Source organism: Gymnoscopelus braueri (assembly GCF_963280865.1).
Source record: "Gymnoscopelus braueri genome assembly, chromosome: 9".
NCBI classification, from domain to species: domain Eukaryota; kingdom Metazoa; phylum Chordata; class Actinopteri; order Myctophiformes; family Myctophidae; genus Gymnoscopelus; species Gymnoscopelus braueri.
Genome location: NC_137610.1, coordinates 41749644 through 41762776, shown reverse-complemented (window position 1 = coordinate 41762776; position 13133 = coordinate 41749644). Strand labels below are relative to the sequence as shown.

The window sequence follows — 13133 nt, the reverse complement described above, 5'->3', positions numbered from 1 at the left end:
ACAGTAATGTATCCATTTGTTACTCAGTTACAAATATTTGTAACACTCTCTCAGAGTAAAGTTAACACTGAGGATTCTGTCATATGCTCTGAGTTTTACTAGTGTGTGTGAAACTTTATGAGAAACCCCTTGTGTTTAATAACAGGGCTGAAGGGTAAAGAAGATCACAGAGACTGGTCACACGCCAAAAGAAAATATACTAGATTTTAACTGTATTTCACGGGTGCATTTAAAAATACACGGACCAAAAAATAGTTTGGACCACAGAAACCCATTTTATTTTGATGCTTTTTGGCCTTTTGGTAATTTTTCGTATATATTGAAACATGTGACATAAGGGGTCAGTGAGGGGGTCATAGAGGTCAGCGGGGACATGGGGTCATTTACTCTGTAGGGCGGGGGTTAGGAGGGTTAGTCTCACGTACCCAGACAACTATTCCACAATCTCCGAATGCGATATAGAGTCTGGAACTACACCCCCTGAAAGCTGTCATCTGCTCGTCATTTACGTTCACCGAAAATATATTTTAGAATATCTTAAATTTTTTATTTTGGAATGTCCATTTCTGATAAGCAGCAAGCTATATAGGTTTTGATTATTTTTTGCATTAGGACCAATTTGGGCGACAAAACTGAAGCGGGGGGGGGGGGGTGACGGGACATCCACTTTTCTACTGGCACAGACTGTATTGAAAATTGTGTGAGTCGACAGTCTGGCTTGAGAGACATGGTTAGGTCAGGTGTGACATGGGGTCATTACTCTGCAGGGTGGGGGTTAGTTAGGGTTAGTAAGGTGGACATGGGGTCATTATTACTCTGCAGGGCGGGGGCGATGGTCCGGGAGAACTTGAAGTTCCTGCTGACCCTGGAACAGATGCCCGTGCTGTAGTAGGAACTGCCACACTCATGAGACCACAGCGGACCGCACGTCTGGAGACAGAAAGTTGAAAACAGCTGAGTGTTGACTGATGAATAAAAACAATAATACATATCTATGTTGTAGTTTACACTTTACAGTGGCTCCCAAAACATTGGTGTGCCGTGAGAAAAGTCCTGGTGTGCCTTGGGATTTTGTGAAAACCACACATCATTATTGCAATAAATAGTATAGGGCGGTGAATCGTCTGCTATCTCATGATTCGATTCCGATTCTTGAGGTCACGATTCCAATTTTTTCAGTTTTTTTTTCAAAACAAACGATTCTCGATTAAAAGTTTTTTTTACAATTCAAAATAGATTTTTTCCCCCGATTCAGCCCAGAACTTGCCACTTTTCCAAAAAATTATTATAAAAAAATACTATTAAAAAAATATTTTTTCCCACACCCCTAGTGAACTGTATATAAAACTATACAAAAAGTTAATTATTATTAATTATTTTTAATTTGCCATATCAGTACACTCATTTCCATATCTTCCCTCTTTTTCTGTTCAGCTAAAATAGCTGATCTACAAACTCACAACGCATCGCATCGCGACATCTTCTGAGCTTGTAGATCGGCTATTTTCACTATGAATACAGGTGTGCCTGGAGGTTTTGACTTGCCCATTGGTCTGCATTGGGCACAGAAGGGTTGAAAAGAAAAGCACTGAACTCACCACGAAGCTGCTGTCTTTAGGGTTGGAGGACAGAGTCATCCCCAGCCTCATCTTGTCCTTTCTTTCAGACACATTGTCCAAGGATATCTTCCCTGGACGGAGTCAAATCACATCCAAAACTACTTCAAAAGTCACACTATAGACCAGTGATTCTCAACCTTTTCAGGCCTTTTGAAAACCACTGCACTAGACCACTGGTTCTCAACCTGGTTCTCAACCTTACAATACCGCAAGGTTATTGTAAGTGGGCCTCCAAATAATAGGCAAAACACTAAGATTTGAATGAGAATATAACATTAATATTAAAAAGTGATACCAGTAAATAAGAACTTAAAATATACAATTTTAGTTCCATTGATCCAAGGTGGAACACAATCGATTGTTTGACCTTTAAAATAAACATGCTCTGAAAATGCATGCGGCCCACCCATCTGGCCATGATGGGTGGCGGATGGGTGGTCTGCGAATGCTTTCCAGATTTTCTGGGCCCCTGATCCAAGAAAAGGATGAGAACCACTGCACTATGCGCCACACACAGATAACAACCATGACAGAAAACCAAGTGGTTAAAGCTGCAATCCATAACTTAATTTAATGACTAAGACATTATCTTAGACAATCTGTATGGTAGGGTATAACAGAAATATAACTAACACATCTGCACTGCAGTGGCTGGAGGTGGTCTCCCTTATAGCCTGGAATCCAGACGGAGGCTCTCGTTCAACAAATCAGTCTGGATTCCAGGCTATAGATCTCCCTGCTCTTTCATTGAGAAATGTTGACTCTGGTAGTATCTGGTAGGATGCCTAGTGGTTGACAAATAGTTGTGCCAGAAGAACGGTATTTGAAATGAAATGAAATAACTGAAATAATAGAAAACCAGCAGTAGTCTGCATGCAGGACCAGAGCCGAGAAATACGTGTGGAACAAGGAACCAACCACAAACCATACTGTAAGTAGACAAATGTGGACAAACTGCAACACCACATTGTAACTGTCTCTCATGTGGTTCTAAATGGCTCTGGGTTTGGGTCGAGCAGTCCGGTGTTACGTTACATGAGTGTGTGTGTGTGTGTGTGTGTGTGTGTGTGTGTGTGTGTGTGTGTGTGTGTGTGTGTGTGGGGGGGGGGGTGTGTGTGTGTGTGGGTGTGTGTGTGTGTGTGTGTGTGTGTGTGTGTGTGTGTGTGTGTGTGTGTGTGTGTGTGTGTGTGTGTGTGTGTGTGTGTGTGTGTGTGTGTGTGTGGTGCGTGCGGCGTGCGTGAGTGCGTGCGTGCGTGCGTGGGTGTGTGTGTGTGTGTGTGTGTGTGTGTGTGTGTGTGTGTGTGTGTGTGTGTGTGTGTGTGTGTGTGTGCGCGCGCATGTGTTTGTTTGTGTGTGTGTGTGTGTGTGTGTGTGTGTGTGTGTGTGTGTGTGTGTGTGTGTGTGTGTGTGTGTGTGTGTGTGTGTGTGTGTGTGTAAGTGTGTGTGTGTGTGTGTGTGTGTGTGTGTGTGTGTGTGTGTGTGTGTGTGTGTGTGTGTGTGTGTGTGTGTGTGTGTGTGTGTGTGTGTGTGTGTGTGTGTGTTGTACCCAGGTGAAGTCTGGAACAGTTGCCAGTGCTGCTGGTGTCCAGTGGACAGCGGTAGACATCTCCTGTCTCGTGTTTCCCGCTGGTCTCAAACGGAGCTCCGACCAGAAGCCTGTGGAGGACACAGACAACACAAGCTGAGACACAGAGACAGAGACCGGAGAGACAGAGGTAGAGAGACAGAGGTTTACAGATCGATGGACAGAGACAGAGGTAGAATGATAGAGACAGAAGTTGGAAGACAGATAGACAGAGAAACAGAGATAGAAAGGCAGATGGAGAGAAAGACAGACAGAAACAGAGAGACAACGGTAGAGAGACATAGACAGAGACAAATGTAGATAGACAGAGAGACAAGAGCTGGAGAGAAAAGATTGACAACGAGACAGATATAGACAGATGCAAAGAGAGACAGAGGTAGAGAGACAGATGGAGAGACACAGGTAGAGAGAGAGATACAGTGTGACATCAAAACACATTAAACTCAGCTGCCTTTTCTAACTGAATCTGAGAAATATAAAAGATAAAGATGTCAGAGAAAAATCTATGAATAAATATGAAGCTGCTGTATCAAAGGTTCCTCAATGTGTTTCAAGAACCTCCCAGATGAGAGACATCACCTATAAAAAACGGTATTTTTCAATGTTATTAACATCTATAATAAACTTGTCTAGCCGCCATTTGATGACTATATGAGTCATTAAAGAGTACCTTGTTTTGTTGATATACGTGGTCTCCCGTGGTGCCAATAAAGTATACAGTATAAAAACAAAAAACCCAGACAAGGCAAGGAGAGCACAGTACAATCCTGTGTTATGGTATCCATTTGTACCTCTGAGAGTGTACAAATTTAGCCAAATAGACTCATCTGGTTATTTTTCTTCACTCTCATAGTGAAATTTACACTGAGGATTTTACCGTGCTCTACACCCATAAAGGGTCGATATATCCATCCATCCCTCTATCCTGACAGAGTGATGATGCTGTTGCTGTGGCCCATTTACAGTCCTAGCTGCTGAAGCGATCAGCAGACTCGGGACATCTCCTGTCCGGTATTAGTGTAGAGCAGAGTAAACAGCAGGTTATGTGGTCTGGAGAGCCGTTCTGCTGTTTTGGGAACTCGGCTGAGTCACAGAGGACACACCAAAACCCCTTCATCAACTGATGCTTTTCACAGCCACATCAAACAAACAGACAAACCACAGGCCACAGAACACATTCTGGGTGTCTGACTGACCCCTGTCCTCCGGTGATCCACTTCCCGGTCTGACACCACTGGCTTCTATCTAGCAGCAATTAGACCGCTGAATAAATAAGAGCTAAGCCTGTGGCCCCTGCATTGATGGGCCTGCTAAATTAAGAATTTCAACCATGTTACTAGTAACGTGATAATAATAATGCATTAGAATTCTCTCTGGATGAGAGTGGCAACTTAACCCATTACCTGAGGCCAATTCTACAAAATGCCTTCTAAATCAGTAGTAGTTCTCAAACTTTTTAGTGCCAAGGATCCCCAAAATGATATGCATTTGGCCGTGGACCTGGACCCCCATCTGAACATGTTTGGTGCCAGGGAACTGTGCTAAAATTACACAGATGCTTTCCCTATTTGAATGAGTTAACACTTATCGATGGTAAAATCCATCGGTTGGTTGGTCGTTCGGTCATCCTGTCTGTCAATCTGTTTCTGTCTGTCTGTCTGTCTGCCTGCCTGTCTGTCTGCCTGCCTGTCTGCCTGCCTGCCTGCCTGCCTGCCTGTCTGTCTGTCTTTCTAAAATGAGTGATGCTTGTCTCTGTACTGTCTGTAGGACAGACAGTTCTGTTTTCTTTTCTTTCTGTAGGGCAAACATTGTCTCTATCTATAGTACAGACAATGTTGTGTCTCTATAGGAGAGATTTCTTCGGAACTAAAGATTGTATTTGGACCTGGTCCAGTCAGTAGCAGCGCCTGTCTGTGAGAGACTTTGGGTTTAGAGGAATTAGAGGGGCTGATGTTTGGTTGTGTGTCCATTGAGTGATGGAATGTGAGGTTTGGAGGTTTGGTGGATGGTGCTAATGTGTTAACGTGTCCCAGATGACAAGAGCTCTGAACCACAAGGCATGCTGGGTATGTACAGTGGAATGTAAAGACTTTGTAGTGCAGACATATACAGTAGCAGTTTACACAGACGTACAGAAGTCAAAGGCTGGAGCAGACAAAAACACAACCACATCATCCCAACACACACACACACACACACACACACACACACACACACACACACACACACACACACACACACACACACACACACACACACACACACACACACACACACACACACACACACACACACACACACACACACACACACACACGCACACACACCTGATAAAATAAACAAGCCTCCACAGACCTACAGGAACCTACCGCATACAGCCTGACCTCATCTTTGACTGGGGTCAACACAGGTCAATTACTTTGACCCTTGACCCCTATCCACATACCACCACAACAGTCACTGGCTTTGTCACGTAATCTTACATCTTCTGCTCACTGAGCAGAGGCTCTGACCCAGACAAGCAGCCAACAGTAAAGGAGTTTAAAGGTCAACACCAATAGATTTCTACATCATTTAAACTCCCAGCCACCAACACTGAGACCATGATGCTGGTCAAGGAGGTGGGCCATGATGGCAAAATTCTAAAAATAGATATCTAATCCCAAAATGTAATATATATTTTACCTATTACAACAGCGAAGAATAGTTCTTCCTGCTATCTGACAGAATCTTCCAACATCTGCTGACAGCAAAAAACACATCAAATCAACATGGGAATGATTTCGGTAAATACTGGTCGTCACACATCCCTGGAATGATCAACCCCACCAGACGACAACAACAACAGAGGAAAACACGCTCGAACCTGGAGCGCCGCACGCTTTGTTTGCTCTGCTTCCCCTCCTCCTCTCAGAGGGAGGCAGCAGCAGAACAGACCACATCACATAGTTTCCAGATCATCAGTGAGCCTGAGGATGCAGCAGAACAGGTCGCCAGACAAAACGACATATTTTCCACTTATTTACCTGCTACTTCAAAGGCCAATGTATTAGGCAATCCTGGAAGAGCCCAAACACCCCATCACGGCTGAGAGATGAGAGTAAAAAAAGGGGGGAAAGGAATGTTGGGAAATCTCACCTGGCGTCCACAACCACAGAGTTTTACTGAGGAGAGAGAATGACAGAGAGCTCATATATTTTACCACATATGACTAGTGACCGACTGGCCGTATATCTGCTATCATTTATCTGTCTTTAAAGTCCCATGGGAGCAACCAGGCGAGGCGGGGTGAAATCACACAACATGAGATCATGGCCCTGGCCGTGTCAATGCCTATATTTACGAGGAATGAAACCCTCCACCCTGGCATTACCGTGCTCTCTACTTATCAAATGATTTCGGTGTCTTCTCAGAAGTTATCACCATGGAAACCAGCCACACAGACATGAAGTTGAGGGATGGGATGTTCCACCAGAGACCCACTGCAGCCAAGAAGCAAGCGTAAAATGTATAGTATCATAACAATGTGTATGTACTGTACGTGTGTGTGTGTGTGTGTGTGTGTGTGTGTGTGTGTGTGTGTGTGTGTGTGTGTGTGTGTGTGTGTGTGTGTGTGTGTGTGTGTGTGTGCGTGCGTGCGTGCGTGCGTGAGTGCATCGTACAGTTTATAGAACCGTAGATTCCATTACTGGCGTAGCTGTACAGAGCTGACAGGGAGTCCCTCACAAACCCTGAGGAGCATCAGATATACATCAGACACAGATTATCAAACTGTAATTTAGTGGACAGAGGAGATTAATACAGTCAAGCTGTGTTAATGCTCCACATCCCACGGTCGTGTGGTAATGGAACCTCTGTCAACCGCGCCAAGTGTCGGGTCACCAGAGGACAGCTGTCCTGAGGTCTTCCATCATCTCGCCATGACTCACTGGAACACCTTCGAGAAGACAACAGCAATAAAGTCTCCTCCAGTTCTTTCGCTGTCTCTTTCCCAGGGCAGGAGACAAGGATGTGTCGTTGTCTGCTGGCATCTATGATAACCAGCAGCTCCACAAACTTCACCAGAAACTTTAATAACCAGCTAAACTAGAATTTGAGAACGGAAAAACACCAAATTATGTGTGATTTATTGTCCATGTGGCTGGTGGATTTGTACTGTAAATTAGACGAAGACCTGTAAATGATGTTTGGTTACCAGTCAAAGTGGTAGGACAAACTAGCCTATCAACCGTCCGTAACCCAAATGTTCCAGTAGCCACTAGTAGGTGGTTGGTGTTGATTTAAAGTCCTTCAGTATACGACAGCAGCCAAACCGCTAAGACTCACATCTGAGAAGGCGCTCGGGTGGCGCAGTGGTAATAGTACCGGCCCACCACCATGGAGGCTGGGGGTTCGAATCCACCTCAGTGCATTGTCGAGCGTCTATAAAAAAAACCTGTGTTGCGGGGAGGGTGATATTTGTCACTGCACGTACTCCTATACAGGCTGGGGCGGCACCTGTCAGCGGGGAGTGTTGGGCGGGAGGAGTAAGACGGAGGCTCTGCGTCATCCTGGTGGGGGCTCCTCACTGACAGGTGAGGCAGTAGGATACAACAGCAGTGACAACACACAAATGTGTGTGGGAAGGAATTAATTGGCATAACGACTGAATTGGGGAGAACAAAAAGAAGACACCTCTGAGAGAAACCCTAGTGTTTCAGACAAGACACAGAACTATTCATACTGTGGATTTGAATGGGACTCCTAGCTTGTGTTGTGTACCATCCACCCTCTCTCTACAGCAGTGTTTCTCACCCTTTTTTATTTCAAGGACCCCCAGTTTGATATGCATTAGGCCACGGACCCTCATTTAATACGATGTTCATCCCCGGGACCAGAGTTAAACACATGTAGGGTCCATTTGGTTCCTAACTATCAATCATGGGCATCTGGGGACCCCTGGAAGCCCCTTAATGGTGGTCCCCATATACTCCACATTGAGAACCAGCGCTCATCTGGTAAAGACATCCTCACACCTAGCAGAAGTGATGTGTTGTTTGAATGGGGAGTTTAAGAGGAGGGATGAAGTGTTTACAGTGGATACAGGCAGCAGACATGTACAGTAATTATAGAGGAGGTCTGTACAGCACAGTTTGACCAATCAGAAGCAGCTTGAAGCACATGTGTTCTAGCTGCATGTACTGCACAGCGCTCATGCAGAACACACAGCCGCTCATTCAATTCCCAGTTCAATTCCATTCGTGCTTTCTTCCCACATCACTGTTTCTCTTCAACAACAACACTTATCCATGCACTCGTGAGTGTGTTTAGGTCAACACACACTGAAACTAAAGGTTACAGAAATCAAGCACTGGGACATTTGCTCAATGGAATGGTTACCAACACATATTCTTCTCCAGATCAAAGAGAGAATTAAGTCTTTCACGGTTGCTGTGGAAAAACAGATTTTCATCTAGCCAACGGTATAAGTTTCCATGTGTAGATGTCTGACCGGCTGCTGCCTTTAATCATATTCTGATAACAATTTGTCTTTTCTTGATTACCCTGATTAAGGCCACTGGTAAAAAAAAAGAAGTCTATAGTACTGCAAGTGTTGCTGAAATGTCTTTCTTTCCTGACTTATTTTCATATACCTTGCTAGTGAGTGAAGTTGCTCTTACAGCCATCACTGTCATGACAACAACGTCCATCAAGTCTGTATGTGTCGTGTCCTTCTGATTGGCTACACAGTCTCCTCTCCTCTCCCACACACACAAGAGAGGAAGGAGTGGAGGACGGAATGGGACAGGAAGGGAGAACTTGTACAACAACAAAGTGGACAAAACATAATGTGTCCATGTCTGTCTGTAAGGAATCATTTACTCCAACCAGAGGATTTAAAACATGCACTCAACTTTTGCCTTGAGACTGTATTCTCAGCTAATCTTTCTCTGCAGTGCACAGGCAAAACAGTGTGTGTGTGTGTGTGTGTGTGTGTGTGTGTGTGTGTGTGTGTGTGTGTGTGTGTGTGTGTGTGTGTGTGTGTGTGTGTGTGTGTGTGTGTGTGTGTGTGTGCGCGTGTGCGTGCGTGTGTGTTACCATTGTCGTCCTCCCACTTGGTGCTGTTGGATTGTGTAACCAAACTGGGCATCCTTGGAGCCCAGAATTAGCTTGGGATTCTTGGTGTCAAAGTTGAAACACAGATGAAGACCTGTGACACACACAGACAAACACACAAAGATCAATACACACAGATAACACACACAGATCAACATGACAGTGACACTCTTTGAATCATACAATCCTCTTTTTTGATTGATTGATTGATTGAATATTTTATTAGGCAAAAAATGTAAACAGCACAATTACATTTACAATACTTTGTCTAAAAGGTCCGTCCAAGAAAGTCCTTGCGGTCTTGTTTGCATTGGGGTCTCACATGCTGTACACACAGCAAGTGGTGAAGTGATAGATCTTTGGCCATTGGGATTGAGACAAATAAAGTGTGTCCACATTTCTCTGTGAGACATAAATCCATGTTCACATTTCATCTATGTGGCGGCACCATTAGCTTAGGAATACTGGTAAAGTTAAGAGCTTTAACCAACTAAGCCCTATAATACTTTGTTGTACGACAAATAGTGAAAACAGCCGATCTACAGCTTCTAGATCTGCTATATTCAGTATTTTGGTAGATTTGGAAAAATAATTGAACATTTAGACCCTGGCACAGCTCATGGGCTCCTACTGACGCCCTAGGCTTATACTGTAAACCCTGGCCCACCTCAGCACTAGGTTGCACTTGCACCAGCTGTGCTTAAAGTTCAAATGTAGCCTAGTTTGATCATAACTTCTAATTTAAGACAGAGTTTACGCACTACCAACAGTTTAAGGATGGCACCAGCTGAAATGGTTCCTTGTAGATCTGCTATATTCACTATTTTGTGAGTTATTGGAAAATGACATGCATTTTTGCCTATCATGACACACCCACAATTGGGATGCCAGGTAAAGTAAAGTAGCTCACTCATTGGCATCAATAGTAGTTTCCCACCACTGTTATTCTCATTAATTCAGTATACAACTAGAAAAAGTGCTCCTCGGAGCACAGGTCTCCGCCAGGTCAGGTAGGTTATTGTGGGCCAGCAATGTGCGGAATTCACCAATCAGGATGGAATATGAAAAATCAGACGGATCCGTCTTGATCACTTGACTTTAGAGATAATGTGTGCCAATCAGGATGGAATATGATAAATCTGAAAGACCTGTTTCGTTTAATGACTATAGAGATACTGTGTACCGATTTGCGTGATGTTTAATGGCCAAAATCAGTAGGAGTACTGTCAAAAAATGGACAAACAGACAGGGTGCAAAACAAAGTCTCGGCCATGCCTTTCAGCCTGGTGGAGACAATAACAAGTCTAAGTACAACATCATCTTATAAAGGCCCAACAACACAACGATACAGACAAGATTTGTATCTTGTGAATTACAATTAGAAAAAATCAGGAATTTACCTAAAAAGTGCAAGATCGGAGTAATTGGAATTAGCTCTAGTCAACAAACAACAGGGTAAACAGTTGAACTAAAAATACAGTGCAAAAAAAATTGTAAAAGATACAATGTAACTAGGATAACAAGTATAAAACAAAACTAGCATCTATCTAAATAACATACAATATTGTCTCAATAATATAAGTAATATTCATCTGTGGACAGGCAAATAATATACATCTATCTAAGTAATACTAACATGCATGGCATCTGTAAACAAGTAAACAACATACATCTGAATAACAGACCCTGAATATAGACAACAACACATGAGTAAACACATTAGTTAATCAGTATGTTTACAATAAAGTCTTATGCACTGTTATTGTGTTGTTTTCTCCATGTTAACAAACAGACTTAACCACTTAAACCCCAGCATCTATATCGTGGGGAAAGCTTTGACTGCATCGCGTCGTGTGCTTGTCGATCTGCTATTTTCAGTGAAAGCTTTCCCCACAATAACAGAAAACACCAGTGAAAAACCAGTGAAATGAGGCAATTTTTAAGTGTTGTCTGCCTGTCTGTCATCTGGGCCCAGTTTAAACTGTTATAATTATTATCAGATAGAAGGTCATTGGCTGACTGGGAGACTTTCTACTGGTGCCAAGAGTCTGATAGAAATGGAAACCATCAGAATATCAAGATGATGACATCACGTCTCTTTTCCTGTTTCATTTTCCCTGACAGGAAACAGGAAACGGTGATCTATGGGAAATAATTACTCACACAGAATCTTCACAAATGTCTTCTTTTTTTTTACGCAGAACAGAACAGAACAGAACAGAACAGAACAGAACAGAACAGAACAGAACAGAACAGAACAGAACAGAACAGAACAGAACAGAACAGAACAGAACAGATCAGGACTTGATGGGACGGAACAGGACGGGACGGGACAGGAGTCAGGACAGGACTAGGGCTGTTACTGAAGGGCTTTACAAATTTAAATGTATTTATTTTAAATTATTTACATATTTAATCATTCTAAATTGTATACATGTAAAAATAGCAGAAATAGCTGATCTGTAAGCTGTAGATCTGCTATTTCTGCAATCTTTCAACATGGAAACGATTATGACGATTATGCAAAAATAATTGCGATGATCTCACATAATTGCGATTAAACGATTATGTAATAATTGTGACAGGCCTAGACAGGACAGGACAGTACAGTACAGATCAGGTCCTGTCTCTCCCTGTGTCCTGTGTCCTCTCTACACCCTTGTGTCTCCAGACAGTCAGTTTTGTGGGCAGTCCGCTCCTCTTGAATCTTTTCTTGATTAATTCTTATTTTTTTCTTTATTATTGTAAAGATAGTCAGAGAGACGGAGAAGAGACAAGAAAAGGACAGAGAGGGAAAAATTATAAAAATTATTAAACCAAGGAAGGGGCAGAGCAACAGAAAGAAAGCGGTAGAAGACAGAATGAAAGGGAAAGAGCAAGAGGAAGATAGAGTCAGGGAGGGAGAGAAAGAGAGAGAGAGAGAGAGAAAAAACATCTTTTAAAGTAATCATATTTAATCAGATGCAGAGAGTCTATCAGGGATCCAGAAAAAAAGCTGTCCAGAAGTGAGCTCTGTAAATCCAGAAGGCTTATAAACGCTGGAACACCACAGGGCTACTACTGAGGCCCCTAGCTTATAGACCCTGGCACACCACAGGGCTCCTACTGAGGCCCGTAGCTTATAGACCCTGGCACACCACAGGGCTCCTACTGAGGCCCCTAGCTTATAGACTCTGGCACACCACCGAGCGAGCTAAAGGGAGCGAGTTGCGTTGCCGAATGTTGCGAAGTTCGCTTAAGCCGACTCAGCGCCGTCCGAGTTATGTACCGATAGGCACAGAATCGTAAATCATGTTTTGGGGCGAGCGTTTGCCCCAACTGCTACTCAAAGTGACTACTGGCCAATCACAGCGCGTCTTCTCAGGGACTTGTCAGAATCTAGTTGTATAAAACTATCACGCTGGCACACCACAGGACTCCTACTGAGGCCCCAGGAGAACAGATCCTGGCACACGTCAGGGCTCCTGCCGAGTTATCTGGCTTATAGACCTATCTGGTAGACCTCAGATCTTCTACTGAGGCCCAAGGCTCAGTGCCCAACAGCAACATCAGGACTTGGCTATTGGCCTTCTGCATGGTTCAGGGGATGACATGACATGCAGACGTGTCCTTCCTTCAGTACCTTCAGTATAGTCATAACCGAGCCCCCCCCCCCCTCGAACTGTTTACAGTACATATTTTGTTTTTCTTATTTTTTAAACTGCTTATATTATGTTCTGCATAGTAGTGTATATGTGTCTGTCATTTAATGTCAGTATGAATTGAGTACAAAGGACCCCAATGGAAACAAGCCTATGGCTTTCTTGTTTTTTTTTATTCCTGTTAGCTGACCT

At 43.5% G+C, this 13133-nt stretch overlaps 1 protein-coding gene across 1 annotated transcript in view; it reads right to left on the bottom strand.

Moving 5' to 3' along the window:
* LOC308091891 (integrin alpha-11-like) overlaps positions 1-13133 on the bottom strand; it is a 53578-nt gene that overhangs the window by 33039 nt on the left and 7406 nt on the right. Inside the window, exons 2-5 of the mRNA XM_080437636.1 lie at positions 9283-9394; positions 3166-3275; positions 1599-1690; positions 816-930 (exon numbers count right to left, since the gene is read on the bottom strand). Coding sequence (XP_080293762.1) covers positions 816-930; positions 1599-1690; positions 3166-3275; positions 9283-9394 — 429 coding nt within the window. The remainder of the gene's footprint in view (positions 1-815; positions 931-1598; positions 1691-3165; positions 3276-9282; positions 9395-13133) is intronic.